General features: G+C 41.0%; 1 protein-coding gene across 2 annotated transcripts in view; it reads left to right on the top strand.

Moving 5' to 3' along the window:
• The first annotated feature begins 14,980 nt into the window (after nt 1-14,980).
• The window catches only part of ptch1 (patched 1), a 52,232-nt gene continuing 47,529 nt past the window's right edge, over nt 14,981-19,683 (top strand). Inside the window, exons 1-2 of one of the 2 annotated variants that reach the window (XR_013300274.1) lie at nt 14,981-15,821; nt 17,532-17,724. Coding sequence is in view for 1 of the 2 variants with exons in the window: in XM_077600739.1 (XP_077456865.1) it covers nt 15,618-15,821; nt 17,532-17,724 (397 nt within the window). In the remaining variant the exon portion in view is untranslated. The remainder of the gene's footprint in view (nt 15,822-17,531; nt 17,725-19,683) is intronic. The other variant, XM_077600739.1, reaches the window with a different exon arrangement.

Here is a 19,683-nt window from a genome sequence, read left to right as displayed (position 1 = left end):
CTGCAGTGAGATGGAAACATATTTACACTCATCTCATTACACTAGCAAGCACATGAAGGAGCCTTTTCTTTTTGCTAGTTTGTATGTTAACATCCACTATAGACACCACCGCGTTTTAAAGGCATACACAGTGGGTATGTGATGCATGGGCACTTCACCAAACATAAAAAAAATCTGCTTGTACAACCTCATGAGCCAGTCAGTCCTGTATTTGATACGAATGCTGCATTCAAAGAAACCTACTGCACCTCTGCTTACCCGATTTTACATGACAGCAGTGGCATTGCACCTTTGTAACTTGTCTATAGGCTGCATCATCATGCCTCGATGTAATGTTGATTTGCCAGTACTGGCACTTGAAAAAAGTTATGAACCTTACTCATTAAATCAATAATACCTAAATTAGGAGCATTGTAATACTAATAATGTAATAGTAGGACAGGTGTGAAGCATGTCTCAACAGGTAAGATTTACTTGGTTGGTTTACTCCAAAGCTTGGCAATTGCCTATGGACTTCAGAGACCGCAAAAAATATTTACCAAGTAGTATTAAAAAGTAAATGTGCATAATAATGTGCATAATATGTGCATATGTGCATAATATCTATCTCCTTTAAAAACAGACAAAAGGGCTGATGCATATCCATTTGACCTGTACTTAGAAATATCAAGCTTCCTGGACTTGGAGTGAGGTCTCAGGCCAAAGACAAAATACCTACAATTGTACATCCAGCCCATCCAACCCCAACTCATCTCAGGCCCCAAACACAACATGCTGCATGACTGCACGCCCAAACAATGAGGCCACACAAAAAGCCCCAGCTCAGCAGAACTGGAAGTCAATTTCTCAGGCGTTTAGGCATGCAATTATATCCTTTTTAACCCCCTGACTCACAATCAGGGGGTAGGGGTGGGAGGAACACAAAGTGGTGCCTGTCGTGACTCATTGCTGTCGTTGTGTTAAATGGGGTGCTTGTGTGTGAGGTACGCACAAATTATTACAATAAACATTATTTGTTAGTGCGTAGAGTTGTTGCACATTGTATTAAATCTATACAGTTCAGCTGAACAATTGCAGTTGAAGACCAATGTTACTGAGCCAGCGGCTGCAACCTTTTAAGGGAAGCAGTTGAGTCTCAGCCACTCCTTGAATTCTGATCGGTGTCATGGTGGTCTCCTTTGCTCTGTTTATGCAAGTAGTTATATCTTATTAATGCTTTGAGTGATTGGTTTATTGTTACCTGACATGCACTTTTTGAAATGAAACGACATAATAACTAAACCAAGTTATGACACGTTGACCTCAGTTTGACAATCGCTTCCCTACGCAAATATCTTGACAATATGCAGATGGGTGTTTTTTTTAACGATTTGTATTTTTGATGCTCTTCATATGTGTCCATGTGTGTGCAGATGTGTGTTTTTATAGGGTGATATCCAGCGGGGAGGTGCCCTCCTGAGCACTAGGTCATGCATCTATGCGTGTAGCACACACACATATCTACCATATGGAGCCCCAGAGCAAATGGGTGGGGGTCCTGGCACGTCAAAGGGTTTTGCTCAGAGGGCCGGGCTAACCCACGATTATTTAGCACACATATATCTTTACGTCGGACAACTTTCCTAGAAGTGCTGACCATGAAGCATATAGTTAAAAAAAAAAGTTTAATTCTGAATATTTTGCAACCAAACTTGTCATTATATGATAATGGTTGTCAGGATCAAAACTTTGACTTTTTTCAAAATAACCATTTTGGTTGTGAGGGGAAATTTGTGGGGTTATTTTATTCATTTATTCTGTTTACCATCCTCACAAGAGACACGGTTTGCTTTAACCCACCCCAGTTCAATTTAGGGAGGTGGCGGTGTACACCATGAACTAGTTACCTGCAAATCACAGTGCACAAACAGTAAAACAACCACTAACACTACCATTCACGCCAACAGACAAGTTTTCAGTCTTCATTTTACCATTCCTACCGTGCATAGATATGAAATCTGAGAGGAAAGAGACATATACTAGCGATTTAAATCACCCGTTTAATGACAATATGATCATATATCTATTTATTGATTGATGGTACAATTTAAGTTTCATATCTAAAGCAGAGTTTGATAACATCTGACTTGCAAGTTATATGTGGCAGTTGTAATGAGTGCCTCATAATCTTAAATGTGACTGGCTTACCTTATATGAACAAGCTATGATAAGATGAATGTTATTCACATGATTCTCTGACAATTCAAACGTTCACTCCTAACTTAATAACAAGCAAACTGGTGTACTATGAACTGCGTGCTTCCCCAAAACACTGAGGCGCCAGATCACATGCGATCAGTTGGACTTTAAATGACAGGGTCCACCTGTCTCAGCCGCTGTCAAACACACGACATCCTGGTTGTGGTTCCCACTTCCGGAAAAAATGGAAAACACCAACTGTTTCTCATTTTTATTATCTAAATGGTGAGTGGTAAACTGAGTAACAATATTGTGACATCTCAATTAACATAGTCAGGCTTCCCTTTTTGTTTTCTCAAGATTTATTCCAATCACAACCCAACAATTAATTGTAAAAGCTGAGCACAATCTCTGTCGTGCTTCTGTACAGAGTGATGCCTTCAATACCAACATAAAAAATAACAGTGCTCACAAAACAGATACAGATCGCTCTCTCGGCCAAAAAGGTTCCCACCCGCAGCTATATGTCCTTAGCTTCCATCATCCGAAACCAACTACATTCTCATCCTTTGTCTTTCTTTTTCACATTTGCCCTCCTTCCTTACATCCCTCTCTCCTTAACATTGCATGTGTGTGGTCCAAGACACTGTAAGTGGAATACTCACACAGAGCGCCACCCAGCGCGATACTCGGGCCTCCTTATCTGGCCATATCAAAAATCAAGTTACACCAACTGGCTTAAATATTTTTTTCTTATTGCTCCTTCAAAAAAACCTTCATGAGGGAATCCTTGAATTACTGCTCTACTTTAAAATAAAAGTGCTCCATGAGCAGGATAATTTACGTTATATCTATTGAGTTTTAACTACTAGACCTTCCTGTTGGATTTTTCTTTTGATTGACCTATCCTGTAGATAAATTAAATTAGTCTAGTTTTAGCAGAAGAACTAATCTCAAAGTAATCTGAGCGTATCACCCTCATATAATCTTGCCTTTGGTTGACATTCAGTATATCAAGTCAGATAACAATATTGCACAAGTCACAACACACGTCTCAATTTCTTTTCTTCAGGGCTTTAATAGATCAAAGTTTTAAGGCAGTAGCACAGCAATCTTGTGATACTTCTTCGCAACTTCCCTAATGAGTTTGTTGTGTTGTCCTTCTGCCTGCTGCTTCACCAACACAAAGACGCATCTGAGCATTGCAAACAATTCACACACGCCGTGACCATCGGTGAGATTAAACTCAGTCAGACTCTGGGAAGAATGGAGGCGTTGAAAAAATAAAACACCTAAAAATCCCATCGTCAGACTTGGGTGGTCTTTAAGGCACAAATATCATTGTAAATGACCATTCTCTCCTCTTTCTTTCTCTCTCAGTTCACATCAACAAGTACAAACAAACATGACGCCAAATGAAGATAAAAAGACGCAACAGAGGACAGATGGACGGCAGGGTAAGAGAGGGTAAATATGGGAAAAGAGAGAGTAAATGAGAGGCAGGGAATATGTAGCCAAAGATCTTCACACCGCTCCGTGTGTGGTCTGAAAGACCTCCGAATGAGCATGCCCTTCCCTGGCCGCATGCAGAAAGTCTGCACAATGAAACAAGGGAATGTTTGCCTTGCTCTAACATGGGAGAAGGATCAGGTCTTTCCTTTATGTGGAGTACACAGGTCAATAGTTGCGTGTTTGGCCCTGGCATGAAGAAATTGACATGTTTTTGTCAAAAAGGCCACTAAAGGCTGCACTTTAAATTGGTCTCATTGTAACTTTTCAACAATTAGCAAAAATACTAACAGACATTGAACAGGCATCAAAAGTTATATTTCCTTTCATATTTGTCCTGGCATTGAATACATGTTCAAAAGAGTCTTTCTTCCGCATGTCACATGAAATCACGCCGATCAGAGCATTCTTGATACATCATCTAAACAAGATAGAGGCCATTGGATGGCATTCACACGTGTAGTGGCACGCGGACCAACATCAAACGCATAATAACCCTGTAATTGCACACAATTAACATCAACAGTTGGTAAGAGACCAAAGAGTCTAAAAAATATTTCACAAAGCTTTTCTATATGGCATCAGTGAAGCAGAATTCACTTCCAAATTAGCATAAAAACAGGCAGAATAAAGAGTGTAATTGGATTCTGTCAGTCTATCAGTTCTGGTGGGTCAGGTTTTTACTACCTTTGACCGAGAGGGACTCATGCCAGGACACTTGCCAACTTTGTGTGTATGAAAAAAAAAGACCTGCATGAGTTTTTGGCATAAAATAGTGGTATGAAATAAAGAACAACATTACTTAATTACAGTGCTTGAACAACTATATTGGTTAAATGCAGTTTACTTCAGTACTTGTCTTTCAGATTTTTAAAATTTTAGTTTTACTCCTTATAATGCACTTTTATCCAATGGCTAATGCATATACTGTAATTGATTAAAAAATCATTTTCTTTTTTCCATTATGCCTAATCTGCACTTTTTTACAAAGTTGAATCAGTACTTCGACTTGTATTGATTTTTCCCCCTTTTGTAACAAAAGACTACAGTAATACCTCGACATACGAGTGCCCTGACATACATGGAGATTTGAGATACGAGTAAAATTCCGACCAAATTTGTTTATTTTTACGTTATGAGCACATACCCCACCCACGAACTCCCTATTGTATAAAATAATGCATCATTTTATTATTAAACATCATAACCACTAGTTATTAGTTACTCTGTTAGTATATGGTGAATTACAACTAATAAAAATGTGTTTTTCTGTTTTAATATCCTGTTTTTTGGTGTTTTTTTCAGAGGGTGGGAACGAATTAATTTGTATTTAGTTCATTTCTTTGGGAAACGTTGATTTGAGATACGCGTAAATCGACATACGAGCTCAGTCCCAGAACGCATTAAGCTCGTATCTCAAGGTACCACTGTATTATACATTTACCACAGTACAAAGTGTGAGTATTTTTTTCCATTTCTGCATGGCAACATCTGTCACCAAAACACTCATCTATTCGCAGTGTTGATGGAGACATGGATCTTCCCTCCCACTTTAGGATTACGTCATTCAGTTGAGGTCATCCACGGCGGTACATATGGACTCTTTTGGCAGGATGTCCTGTCTGACAGTTTGAAATAATCAGCTTCATTAGTCACTCTACCGTAAAATACTTAAATTCGCAAATAAAACAGGCAAACCACTCTACCTCAGTACAGTTGCACAAACACAAGCCCACTTCAGTATTCATGCGCATGCCCACGTATAGAAATGTATGGCTTTTTAAAAAGATAGCTTGACTGGCTAATGTGTATAATGAAATAAATAAACATGAAATAAATACAAAGAAATGCCTGTGTGTAGGTTTCTAAGTATTTTAGTATGGGTGAGCAAAAACTCAATAAAAATGGCTATATTTTGCATTGCAAATGGATGACAAGTTTATCTCACAGTTCACCCATGTTTTAGTCGGTTGTTTTGTCATCGTTCTTCCCACATTTAAAAAACATGCAGCTATTGTATAGTATTACACAATGAAATTTGGATTTTTTTAAAACTAAAAACGTATGTGCCCTGTAATTGGCACAGTGATCAACCCAGGTTGCTTCCTGCCAAATATTACTAGCCATTTGCATAAAAATCTCAGGCTTCTATCGATCATAAGGCAGAGCTTTTATTCATAGAAAATACTCAGGCTCGGATATTAACATATTAATTCCGATGAATTTACTGCCAAGTCATTGGACGATTTCCCAGTACATGGACGAGACTATTATCTAACCCATCTTGCCTTAGCCACAAATTAGATACATACAATACAAAAGAGGTTAAACAGCTCACACTGTGCACCAGAATGTACCCTACTCCACTAATTGTTGTGTTTTTCAAGAAAAGGGAAAGTTCGTCAGTTTTACAAGTTGCCTGCGGAGCTTTCCCACATCTCGCACTGATTTAAGTTGCAATATGTTGCCAACCCAACCAGACATGCTACAATTTCCAGGAATCTTTATGATACTCCTTCAGTAAATAATATATGATGGCCAAGTTTGTTCATGCGAATCAAGGCTTCTGCAGTAAATAGACAAAAAAGATGCTTTCCCCTGGTTTGCATGCCACCTCAAGGATTTTAATTCTAAATGTATATATAAATGTTACTTTTTCTTGCCCTGCAAAATAATTGCTTTTGCATTGTTTGATTGAGGTATGTTTCATTTGCAAAATGACTGGTCTATTACATGCAAAATACAGTTGATTATTAACAGATATAAATCACTCACGGGATTTTAATGTGTTTTAAAAGCTCTCAAGTTCATACTTCCTTCAAGCAATAATTTAGAAAATAAAGGGCTACTCCAGCCTATCCCAGCTATCTATGGGCAGCAAGGAGAATAGGCATGAACTCATCTTAAAATCTCCATGCGCATGGCGAAAAACGCTACACATCCTGCCTGCTTTTTTTAAACATGTTAACAAACAAGCGGAGGGAAACAAAGGGTGGCTCATACCAAACGGAGCCAGATGTTCCTCTTGAGATGTTGATTGTGTTAGTCTTGTTAACAAACGCACAGCAGAGAAAACTCAACATTTTCTCCCCTCCCTCTTATTTTTCCACACTCTTGCCGCCTCAAACGTATACACTTTCTCTTTTGTTCATAAGAACAAACTGTCAGGGATGAGCATATGGAAATGCATGTGTTACTTTAGCCTACAGTCGCCAATCTAGCCAAATGGAAGCATTGCTCAACTCATTTGCTGCCAGTGGAAGCGAAAGACGCCATGTTCGTTTGAACTGGGACTTCTGATAATGATCAATAAGTGTGTATGCAAACTCAACTGATGAAAGCTGTTTGAACTAGGACCCTCAGAAATGCTAATCACTGTTATCGTCCACCCACTTCTATTACAGTGGTCTATATTTTAATTGCACTTTTTTTGTTGCTAAAGTCCAAATATTGTGTTAATCCACTGGCTGTCCTCCAACATCATCATCTTCAGGCCTCCCACCGCGAGCCCCAGTTTCAGGTCAAACAATGTGGCCCCTTTGCGTCCCTTGCGGTCCCCCGGGCAGGAAATGACCTCACGCGCAGGGAATGAACCCCACGCCGATGCACAACAACCCCTTTCACCCCAGGTCGGAGGTCGGGGGAGTCAGAAGGGAGTCACAATATGTGCGTTTGGATCGTAGTCTTCAAGTCTCTGATCAATTGTCAACGGCAGACAGTTGTGAGTGGCCTGTGTGTTTGCGTGAGGGAATATGTGGTATGTCAGGCATGTATAGTTGCTTTTGAAGTGTGTAAGTAGTATACTGCGTACATGTGTGTGTGTGCTTACCATGGGCAGGTGGTGGCAGGAGTGGAAGCAGTAAATAAAAATCAAAAATACAAATCTTCTTTTGCCAACTCCTACCATCATAACCAGCATTAAATGAACACCCGGGACTATTTTCGTAGCTGGCGCTAGTAGAAAAACATATCCTTATTTTTGTGCTGGCCTTGCTGCAGCTCTTAAGGAATTTGGCAGACTGATCTGCGCCAAGATGGATATTTTCGTAAAATACTACTGACAGCATCGAATTCAGCACTCCCAATGTCAATGGGCCCACCGCATCCCAGTGCATGAGATATTGATTAATTTTCCGGAATGCTTATCTTCACATAGGTGCCTATCCTAGCCAACTGTGGGCCGTGGGCATGGGTCAAACTCTAAATTGGTTGCCAGACGAACAACCATGCACACTTTAAGGCAAACATGCTAACCCCTCTTCCACCAAGCCGTTGTTAACTTTTCCATAATGGCGTGATGGCCTGGACCCCACGTATTTTGATGGCCAAACATGATGCAAGACAAGACAGGACATCTCTTGTAAAGATGATACCAAAAAAAAGTCAATGAAGCTTGTCTTTCAATGGCGATTATGCAGTAATCAAATACGCTTCTTCTCATCTGAAAAGCTCCAATAAAGCTCCCGTGTAATAAAGCCCTGCAAAGAAGAGTGCAATTGAAAAGGGAATGTGATTTCTGGCTCCAGTGAGGCACATCATTTGGCTATATTTTAGTCTCATGCTCTTTGTTCACTTCATTTATTTTGGTCAAGCTTTTATGTTTTTAATTGGGTCACCCTAGAAAGCGGCCAATGTTGCCTTGAAACTGCTCCTCGGTTTGAGCATTGGAACATTGGAAGTGCCATTTAATAGCCCGACAATAGCTTGTATGGATACCAATTTCCCAGTGGGTTGTTTGCTACGTCAGGAATTAAAAGGGAAATAGCATCCCCTGCGCTTTTGAATGCCGTTTTTTGTTTGCGTCTACTGTTTGTTTTGTTGTACTGTGGTGATACGTATATCCCTCTTGTATATGACGTGCCGGTCGCAATCATGTTGATATCCATTTATACTATAGGGAGTGAATTCTGATTTAAAAAATTGGAATTGGGCCATTTACATTGTGTGAAAAATCCTATACGTTTCACGTAAAGGCATAGGAATCACAATTGCTCTGCAGTGTAAACATAGCCTTACTGTTACAAATACATATCAGGATAGTGTCAATGAGACCTCTACCATGCCCAAACCCTTAACAAAAGGAGGAAGAAGAGAAAGCTAATGTCTTGTTCATGGAGAATGTCAACTAGATTTCTTGCTCAATTATCATTCTATGTATATGCATCTTTACCATCCATGTATCAAAGGTTTTCTTTCATACCATTTATTTGGTACTTAATGATGCGGTAGTCTTAATGCATACCATGTTCCCTTTTTCACACAGGACGCTGCAACTTTATGGCCTGGACATTCCGCAAGGAAAAGTAAGAGTTACCGCCGTGGTTTCTGAGGAGGTCCTAGGTTTGTAAACAGGTCTGGACAGCTTACGAGCTTCTCACCCACCTTTAAATGTGTCACTTTTTCCATGTGGGCCTCCCACGGAGTTGACAAAGCCTTTAAAGGTGAGGTGCAATCAAGAGCACGTATATTTATCTGTCTTCTCCTATTTTGGGCTGACTTTTATTTTTTTCTCCATGTGGAGCTGCAGCACTGATATGAAATTAGACTTGCTTATTTGTGGAGGCCGTGTTTGTGTATACGTCCAATCCGGCGCACGTTTCCTGTTAATGTTGGAGGGTTGTGCCGCCTTGCAAAAATTATAGCTTCTCGGAGCTCTCAGTTTGTGCAAGAACAGGCCACTGCCTTGTCTAAATATCAGCCACGTCCAACATTGTCTACCCCCAAAAAGTTAAGGTAAATATTGGCCCATGTGGAGCATTGCGATGCCTTGCGAACTCACCAGGCCCTCTGAATAACCTTCAGTAGTCACCAAAAATGGAACCTCTGCTGGGAAAAGTCATACTACGCTCATTTAAAAAGCATTCCTCACTTCACATTATTTCAGGCAGCATCAAAGTCTGTTGCCTGTTTGCAATTTATTATTGCTGGCAACACAATGACCTTGTGGTTTCCATGTCTAACTGTTATTAGTGTTTTCTGCCATCAGTCATGTATCTATTTATCAAATTTACCATGTTTATGTCATAGATAAGAGAGCATGTGTGAATGATTTGGCAATTATTTATCATTGGAAATAATTCGACAAGTTTGAGTACAAAGTATTCCAAATAGTGTATATTTGTTATATTCAACAGGAAAAAGTTAAGGTTCAGTTCAGGGTTTGATCTTTAAGGCATGGATTAATTGTGACTAAATATATGCAAATGCACAAAACAATATGTAAACAATATGTAAATAACTGGTTGATACCCCGAGTCATCCTGAGTCTCAAGGGTCAGTGGTTAGATTCTTGGTCCAGCCTGTCGATGGTCAAGTGTTCTCGGGCAAGACACATTAGTCTGCGAGCTAAACGTAACCTTAAAACAAGATAATACGTGACAATGGAAAACCAAAAAGAAAGGAACTCGTTCTGGAATTTAGAAAAAAAAATCTAATTTTCAGGCTGTTGGAGACTGTCAGACTTAGCAACGTGACATTACAAAGAACGTTCAAGGACAGAAAGAAAGCTAAACAAAACCAAATATGAATTAATTGACTATGAGACACCAGGACAATAGATGGGTTTTTGGGGCAAACTGGTTGGCTGACAAAACGGCGGAACAAAATTCAGAAAACAAGAGACGCAGAGACTGGGGACATCGCAAGGGACAAAATAATTAAAATAATGACGCAGGAATTAAAATACTAGACCCCAAAGAGTCTGCAATATGGTAGTGAAAAAATCTTCAGAATGTAGGTCAATGCTCCTGTAGTGTTTGTGCCGACAGAAAAAACTTTCCTAACTATGATTCTCCCCTATTCTACAGTCGATACCTCTTGTATGAAAAGGTTCAAACATAATTTATATCCATGGGAAATGCTTATATCCAGGATTGAATTGAACTTAGTATCGTTTTTTTTTTAACTTTCCTTAGGATTCCTCTTCTTTGACTATACCTTTTTGCTGGTGGGAAGGGTTAGCAATGCAAGCATTCACCAGATAAATAATGACCTGATTGATTTACCTGCAGAAAACAATCCTCAGCTCATTTCTTGCAAAGCATTTCCATGTTGGATTCCTCCACTGATTGTGAGCACAAAGCCAGAAATTAGGGAAGGTAAACACTGGCCGGGCGGGCGCTGCTGCAAGCTGTCAAACAGCTCCGCATATGATTGAAGACAACCTTGAGTTGGAATATAAACATACCCGCAGGCACTACATTTGCAATGTTGCTCACACAAGGGAGCCATGAGGCGAGATGGAGGAAGGAGGGGAGTTACACGACATGGATGGATCTCAGGGTTATTTAGTAAATATATCTAATATCTAGCAAGAAGTAGTGGGAAGTTTAGTATAATTTGTTTAAATGAGAAGACCCTTAAACAGATAATCACAGTTACAGGACCCAGGAAGTCTTTTACCCATCTTTTATTGAGAGACCAGGAGGTGAAAGGCAAGTGGCAGTAGATGGCAAAGGTGGTGACAAGAAGGTTAATTAACATAGAATACATAAAGCCTTCAGAGAGAGAGGGAAAGAGAGAGAGAGAGAGCGAGAGAGAGAGAGAGACTAACGAGCAAGAATTGTTCTAATTTTATGACTCTTTTATGGATATGTGCTGTAAGAAAAGCGGAAATGATAGACAATAGTGTGCACAATTAATCCAACAAGGAATTATTTGAAATAACACCAGTAGAGGGCTTCAAATGAGTATGCGCTGAGGCATCCACAGCTCCCTCCAAAAGTATTGGAAGACCAAGTTCAATTCCATTGTGTTCTAGCGATGGTGCAATTTATGCTTGAATAATGACGAGCTTGTCTCCATTTATTCAGCAATCTACTTATTATTATATTACAATGTGGGCCTATTTAGTAAAACAAAAAGGTAATATTGTATTGCATGAAAGGCAACAGGTTGATACTTCTTTCTAGCAGACCGGAACTGGAGTACAAACCCTGGTGGTATACATCCTGATTGAGTGACTAGTGTGTGTGTGTGTGTGTGTGTGTGTTTGTGTGTGTGTGTGTGTGGGGGGGGGTTATTCAATGAGTGTGTGGGTGGTCTGAACAGGCTTCAGCTTTAATTTTCTGCATTGTCCTAGTGCCTAACGCATCTATATTTGATATAACAACATTGTTTTTGGATGGCAAACACTGCAGGGGACAGAAAAGTTATGTTAATGCTTATGACACAGTGTGTACCAAATGTTTTTTTATGGGTCACAAAAAAAGGAAGGGACTGGGGCTGTAGTTTGGGCGCCACTGATTTAAAGCAAGCTCAGTCACTTCACTCTCGCATGGTCGTCTGCATTAGTAAGGCAGTTACGATGTGCTTTTTCCACATTATTAGCGATTACATCTAATCTGGTTACACTTCTCTTACTACAGTCAACACACAAACAAAGCAGAGCTTCATGCGGAGGTTAACACGCAACCAGATTTGCTTGACAAAATCTAAAATAGCCTAGACAAACTGTGGGCTGATTAGATTCCACTGTGATGTCAACACTGTGTGGCACAAATACCACAGTTTAACCACGTAGCGTTGAGTCATTGCTATTGCCGAAATTAATTGTGCAATTTAACCCATAAAAGAATCAATACAACACAATTGTAACGGCCCAAATTTCTACCATGATCTGTCATCATGACCAGTTCAAACACAGTGGTAAGAAAAAAGGATCCTAATCTTGCGTCTCTATTTGGACTTTGCTATGTTCGGGCCTCCAGGTCCATGTGTAGTCTGCCTTTCACCCAAAGTCAGCTGAGATACTCTCCAACTCACCCGTCGCTCAAAAAACACCAGTTGAGCTGAACTCAAATTTAAATTCAACTTAAATTTCCCATCATGGTCCAAAAACATTTTATTTAGTCCACACCAAAAACAAGAACAAAGCGAGTCAGAACATAAAATTATTGTTTCACTCTCCAGAGTCCCTGTCTATGGATACAGAATATTGCAGCATAATTCCCCATATTAATATGTAGAGTTACTCCAAATTGTTATCCCCATTCCAGGTGGGCTAGTAATCCTGCCCTCTGTTTGTACTTTTATTCTGATGCAACTATATGGAAAAAAGTTAGAATGGAGTATAATCAAAATATTGGCCCACATCCACTGTCAACTATTATCCACCTGCAAATCATAACTAGTTGCTTGTGTTAATCAACATCTTTCCACTCTTTCCCATGGCTGCGCTCCAGCCACCAGCCTCTAGGGCTATAAATGACCCTGCTCAGGGTCGGCCAGGGTGATGAGTTGATGAACTCATTCTGGGACATGTGCCCAAAGGGCTCCAGCTTTGACTTTATCTACTACCTCATTAATAAATCCGTCTGGAGGAGGAAAGGATAAATATGAACAATGACAGATCCAAGAATTTGTGCATGTGCTTTGACTGCACTATAAAATTTTAGACCTTGGGGTCCTGGGTTCAAATCCAGGTCACGTCCACCTGTGTGGAGTTTGGATGTTCTCCCCTGGCCTGTGTAGGTTTCCTCTGGGTACTCTGGTTTCCTCCCACATTCCAAAAACGTGCATGCTAGGCTGATTGGACACTCTAAATTGCCCTTAGGTATGGGTGAGAGAGTGTATGGGTGTCCGTCTCCTTTTGCCCTGCGATCGGCTGGCCACCGATTCAGGGTCTCCCCGCCTCTGCCCCGGAGTCAGCTGGGATAGGCCCCAGCACCACCACGACCCTAATGAGGATAAAGCGGTTCAGAAAATTAGATCAGATGACCTTTAAGTTAGCGTGTCAATTATATTAATGCGCTGTAGGATAGAACAAAGCCCGGCCAAAACTTTCTCAAGAAATGTGAACATTCTGAAAAGGTTACTTTACTTTTTTTTTGACCCAAAACAATTCTCAGCTGTCTTCATAAAAGGCCTCTTAAAACCTATCCATTAAATTGTGGAGGTCAGTTCTAATTCAGATGCTACTGAATATGGTTTGTTGTCAAAGTAGGGACTATGTTGCTATGTCTGATAACTTTTCTAAACCCTTACAAATGATTTCCTAAAAAGTGATGTGCAAAAAAAATGAATAGCCATTTAGGGCATTATTGAAGACTTCCTGAAAAGGCTAAACTTCTCTCCTACCTCGATCAAGGCTGTTCTTGCAGGGGTTTCACTGCAAACGTGCAAGTTCATTGCATTTTCATTTTCTAAATCAAATATACTGTCGGTTTATGTTGTATGATGAGTTTGCAAAGTTATTCAAGGATTATACAAATGTACTTCATTATATATTTATGACTTAAATGATTCATATAAGAGTTTTTAGGGAGAGTGATGTCATTTACTCATTTTTTTCACTAACCATAGGGGTAATGGATTGAACCCTCCCCTGAATAGGGGGTCTATTGTAATCTCACGTGTATTCTATTAGTTCACACACATGCTTGCAATATAATCTTCAAGCACATTTTACAGGCATATTTTTACAGCTGCCACACTATGCCATTTATTTTATTTCTTAATGTAGGAGACCTTTCCCCACATTGCATGTTTCTCAGCGTGCCTGCACGGGTTTTCTCTGAGTACTCTTATTTCCTACTGCATGCATGGTAGGCAGATTGATCACTCCAAATTGCCATTTTATATGAAAACTGTATATTTTGATAATTTATTGCCGTATGTGGACATCACATTTTGGGTCATGTAGGCCACAACAAATATTAATATTGTGCCCACAATACACAAAATGTGAAATTCTTGTATATAAATATGAGGCCTTTGTGTGGTTAAGCTTTTATGTAGTATTCATTTTTCATTTGATTTCATTGGAGCTTATCCCAGCTAACTAGGGACACCAGGCGAGGGACACCCTTAATCAGTGGCCAGCTAATCGCAGGGTCTTTTATTCATTTAAGTATAGTCACTTGCTCTTCAGTATGTAGGACAGGGGTGGGCAAACTATTCCACAAAGGGCCGCAACGGGTGCAGGTTTTCATTCCAACCCATAAAGAGGCCACCTTTTCACCAATCTTGTGTCCTGCAAGTACAATAAGGGGATTGCAGTCAGGTGCTTCTTGTTTTCTGCAGAAATCTCATTGGTTGAAGTGCCTTTGCTGGATCGGTTGCAACAAAAACCTGCACCCACAGCGGCCGGTTTGCCCAACCCTGATGAAGGATGAATGTAAAAAAAGTTGGGTCTCCATTTAGTAAATATTAAAAAAAAACCTTTTTAAAGTCAGTATAGTGTTCTCATTGGGGGTGGCGTGTGTTTCATTGAAACAACTCCCACCATGCAATACCTTACATGCAACAAGCGGATTTAGCGTTGGGGGGGTGAAGGTCCCCATCCCAGCTTGTGTGGTCCCCCCTTCTCTCGCGCCCCTGATTTACTTTAGCGAGCTGTTGCTAAGCAGCTAATAATAGTCGTGTTTGCTGAGTAATTTTTGCCCTTCTGGGACCAATCAGAAGCAAGAAAACTTGCGGTGTGACAGCGACGAGAGCCGGGACCCGCCCCCTTCTCTCTCGCTCTCGCTCTCGATCTCGCTCTCTCTCTCTCTCTCTCTCGGGCCCCCGCACCATCCTCCTCCTCCTTGGATTTCCACTCCTCCTCCTCGAGCTCTTTTTCTGCTCTTCTATTCAAAGTCAAAGTTGGCCGTGACGCGCGGCCCAGGGGAAGAAGAGCAGCAGCACACATCTCCGCACAATGCAGACAGAAGCGTCCAGCGAGATGGCGTGCGTCTCCTTCTGAGAGACACTCTTGTTGTTTCCCTCTGCGTTTCTCTTCGCCCGTCCTGCCGTTGTCCTTGTGCTTTGACGGGCTCCCAAAACGCGGTGCCAAAGGCGGCGGAGGACCTCACCGGATCACGCGATGTGGGGATGGACGACGCGCACTACTTTGACTCGCCTTCTCCAAGCGGACTATGAGGTCCATCGTCCGAGTGAAACTTTGTCGGATCGCAAGTGGGAATCGCTGAGCCGCGCGCAGTCTCCGGAACATGGCCTCGGCTGCTAGTGCGCCCCCCGAGCCGGAGATAGGAGAGCCCGGCCGGCCGAGGCTAACGCGGAGGGTCCGGAGCGAGTCCAGCCGCGAACCGCCGCGACCACCGCCGCCGCCTCCTCCTCCACCACCGCCGGATTTGGACTACCTACAGCGGCCAAGCTATTGCGACGCGGGCTTCGCTTTGGAGCAGATCTCCCAGGTACGTCTACGGCTTCTTCTATGCCCTTAAACCCCCACGTCTGCCGGCCTGGTGCGTCCACTCGTTGCAACCGCACACCCACGATCTGATCGGGATTCCCTCCTCTTGTTTTCCGAACACTTAACGGTCTGTCGTCATATCACGAGCTTGCGTGTTGTGCACCAGCGTGGAAGTCCATGTGGCTCACCCCCCCGCAGCAATAGCTGGACTACATGCAAAGCAGTCTTCTCTGCATTGCATCCCTCTTTGATTACACAACCCTTGCGATCTTTATTCGGAAGTAGGATCTTATTCGGAAGTAGGATGTTATTGGTTCAAGTTATCAAAAGTCAACTCCTCCATTTTCATCATGTGGACCTGACAGCTTTTCCCATTCAAACCGGAGGTCCAGCTGCAAGCGTTCTTTTTTCTCTCACTCCTACTTACTGTCACTCGTCGTTTTTGTTACTCTTTGGAACCCTGCCTGTGGTGTTTTGGCAGTATGAGTGTGTTACCTGTGGAGTGTCACGAGTTGTGCTTTAACCCTTTATAAGTGACTTTTTTTTGCCCCAAAAAACATACACAAAACATTTAAAATAAACCCGCCCATTCATAAGGAATGACGTCTAATTCCTTCAAACTCTGGGGACTGACTGTGAATGCTCATCTTTTCAGTGTCATTGACAGCGCCATCTATCCATCCTATCTATTTTGACCCAAAGTTCAAATCTGTTCAAATCTAGTGCTGTCAATGGTAGCTAATGATTGCCCTTCATTGGGTTAATGAATGAGAAGTACACTTTAGGACACATCTACTTCATTGAGTCCTCAAAATACCAAAAGCAGTACATACACTTTTTTGATCTTACAAATAGCACTGAACTACTTTAAGAATAAGATTTCAATATGACAGTACACTGCAAGAAAAAAACACTAAGTTACCAAAGTAAATACTGTATATCATCTCAGATGAGATGGGGAGATGAGATGAGACTCAAAGAGTTGTTGCATTCAATTCTTTACTGTAATTATAACTTTAATTATGCATTAGTGTATGCCTAGGGTCTCCAAACTATTCCATAAAGGGCCGCATTGGCTGCAGGATTTCATTCCAAACAGGCAAGCCGACACCTTTGCACCAATTTGGTGTCTTACACGTGTAATCATTTGATTTCAGTCAGGTGCTCCTTGTTTTGGCAGAAACCTGATTGATTAAATTCTTTGTGCTGGATCAGATTGAACAAAAAACAGGACCCACAGCAGCCCTTAAGGACTGGTTTGGAGACCACTGGTGTAAGTTTTAGCTACAAAATGTGTATAGGAATCTTGGCAACAGAATTCAAATGAAACCTTGGCTGGAAGTTGGAGGGGTGCTGAAGCTGTGCTGGCCGCTAGGGGCCAGATTTTAGGGTATGTTGGGGGGTGAGGAGTTTATAAAACAAACGTAAGATGATGTACAGAACACTGGGTGTTCACATGGGCCCGTGCATTAGGGAGGGGGGCCCGGCAAGGGAAAAACTCAACCCCCGGCCCCATTCGACTATTAGGAGAAGGGGCCCGTTGACAATCATTGCACCTGGGTCCTGCACAAATTTGTTCCGCCACTGCTTGGACCCCTGTAGATAGTTACTACAAGTCGAAATTTATGCATGACTCACCTGTGCACTTAAACAATGTATCTCAGTTTTATTGGACCACAATGCTTGATCTTTGGTATTCTTTTTTTTCCAGGGCAAGGCGACTGGGAGGAAAGCACCTCTATGGCTGAGAGCGAAGTTCCAGAGACTTTTGTTTAGGCTCGGCTGTTACATACAAAAGAACTGTGGAAAGTTTTTGGTGGTCGGCCTCCTGATTTTTGGAGCATTTGCGGTGGGCTTAAGGGCAGCTAATTTGGAGACAGACGTGGAGAAGCTTTGGGTGGAAGGTAAGAAACGCTTCTTCCTTTCTTTTTTATTGCGAATTGATAGAAGATAGCAAAAATTAATTTTTTGGGTGGGCGTCTTTATTAGTTGACAAGCTCAACAATTGTATAAAGAGAATGATCAGAATGTCCCACTGCTTCTGCACATGTGCAAAAGTTATAATTAAGTTCATGAGAAACTTTTAGGGTAGTTTTTTTTCTTCCTTTTCGCCAAAGACGCCATTTTGTGTGAGCGTGTGTGTGTCGCTGAGTATGTGTGCCTGCCCCCAGCAGTTGAATGCTCACGGACTGTGTGTGTGGTCCCGTTTTGGACAGCTCTCAACTTTCCAAAAAGATTTGCCTCCGGCTGCAGGGGGAGAGGGCGGGGTTGTGGGGGGTGGATAAGTGAGAGAGCGAGAAAGGGAGAAGCTGCATGAGTGAGGACAGGAACTCATGTTTGTGAGGCAGATCATAAAGCTCTCGCTTGTTGTTGCTCAAAGAGAAAATATACACAATGAACGATTTAGCCGGGAAAAAAAGAGAAATGTTGTGCATGGGTGGTGTTGTTGGATAGGACGTAGTGGAGGAAGGGGGTCGGCGGCTGTGCTTTTTTTCTTTCTTTCCTTTGTTGTACATTCCAGCGCAATCGTCCAGCCCATTCATGAATGGAAGAGATGATTTTTGTACCCCAAATACATTAAACGGCAAAGGATTTGCAATTAGAATGACCCAAAAATGCAGGTTTTTATTTGTAGGCGGTGATTCTGCAGCATTGGAAATTTTGTTTTAAATGTTTTTTGGGGGAGCTAGGAACTACAAAACACCTCAGCAATACTGTGTTCCCTGTATTTTGCTTTTTTTTAAGTATGCGTAAGTGTTTTTACAGTTGTTACTTTTTTAAATACTTTTTTACAGTATGTTTATGTTGTGAACTTAACGTCACCTCAAAGAAGGTAATCAAAGCTTATAGGAATGGTAACCAGACAAGACATAAACGTGTAAGAACAATAGATATACAAACAAAAAATATGTAGCAAACACCACAACACACCATAATCCCAGAAAATATCTCTGAAATCTATTGCTCTTTCTCCCATTTAAGATATGACACACATTTAATGTGTTTGTAATCATTTATTTTTCAAAATCCAGAAATGAAATACTAAACACCCATTTGAATATAAAACGTTTTTCGCAGAAATACAAGTTGCAATTGACCAGCAATTGAGAGACAAAAATAACAAGAGACATCATTTGTTCCAATAGCTCGTTCTACGTGATAATCTTTTTGTATAAACTTTAACATCTTTTTTGAAAGGCAAGGTCCATTTTTAAAACTGGTTTAGCTCACTAAAACATGCTGAGAGTATATATGAATAAGGTATATTTTACTTCCACTGATTTTGACTCTGTAAAGCAAGGGTGTCAGACTTGGGTTGGTTCGCGGGCCGCATTAACATCAACTCGGTTTCATGCGGGCCGGACCATTTTAGATATAATATTTAGATTTTTTTTAATAAATGGATTAAAAGAACTGGATTAAAGGCCCTGAATATCCAGTTTTTTATAGATCTAAAACAATGTTTATTTTAGCTTTTTTTAATATATATTTTTATATTTTACAAAATGATTTTTGAACTAAAAACACAGAAAAAATGATTAAAAAATTACAATTATTGCTTTAAAAGGAGGAAAATCAGGAAATTTAATATACATCTATACTCTTTATTTTAATATGATCCTAAAACAGAAAGTCGGCACTCATGGTTTACTTTCCCTGACCACACAAAATGATGCGGCGGGCCAGATTTGGCCCCCGGGCCACCACTTAGACACCTGTGCTGTAAAGTAACCACTCTAGTAGAGGGTAGGTTTGTGTTTTCAACTGTATTTCTCTAAGACCTCTTAAAATCTACACAACTGTCGACGACGTCAGGCAGTGTAAAGAATTCCGCCATTCTGCCACAATTGTTAGTGTAGGTG

Source organism: Stigmatopora argus, chromosome 5 (genome assembly GCF_051989625.1).
Source record: "Stigmatopora argus isolate UIUO_Sarg chromosome 5, RoL_Sarg_1.0, whole genome shotgun sequence".
In the NCBI taxonomy this organism is placed as follows: Eukaryota; Metazoa; Chordata; class Actinopteri; order Syngnathiformes; family Syngnathidae; genus Stigmatopora; species Stigmatopora argus.
The sequence above is the reverse complement of the archived record's forward strand: the minus strand, read 5'-3'. Positions and strand labels throughout refer to the sequence as shown.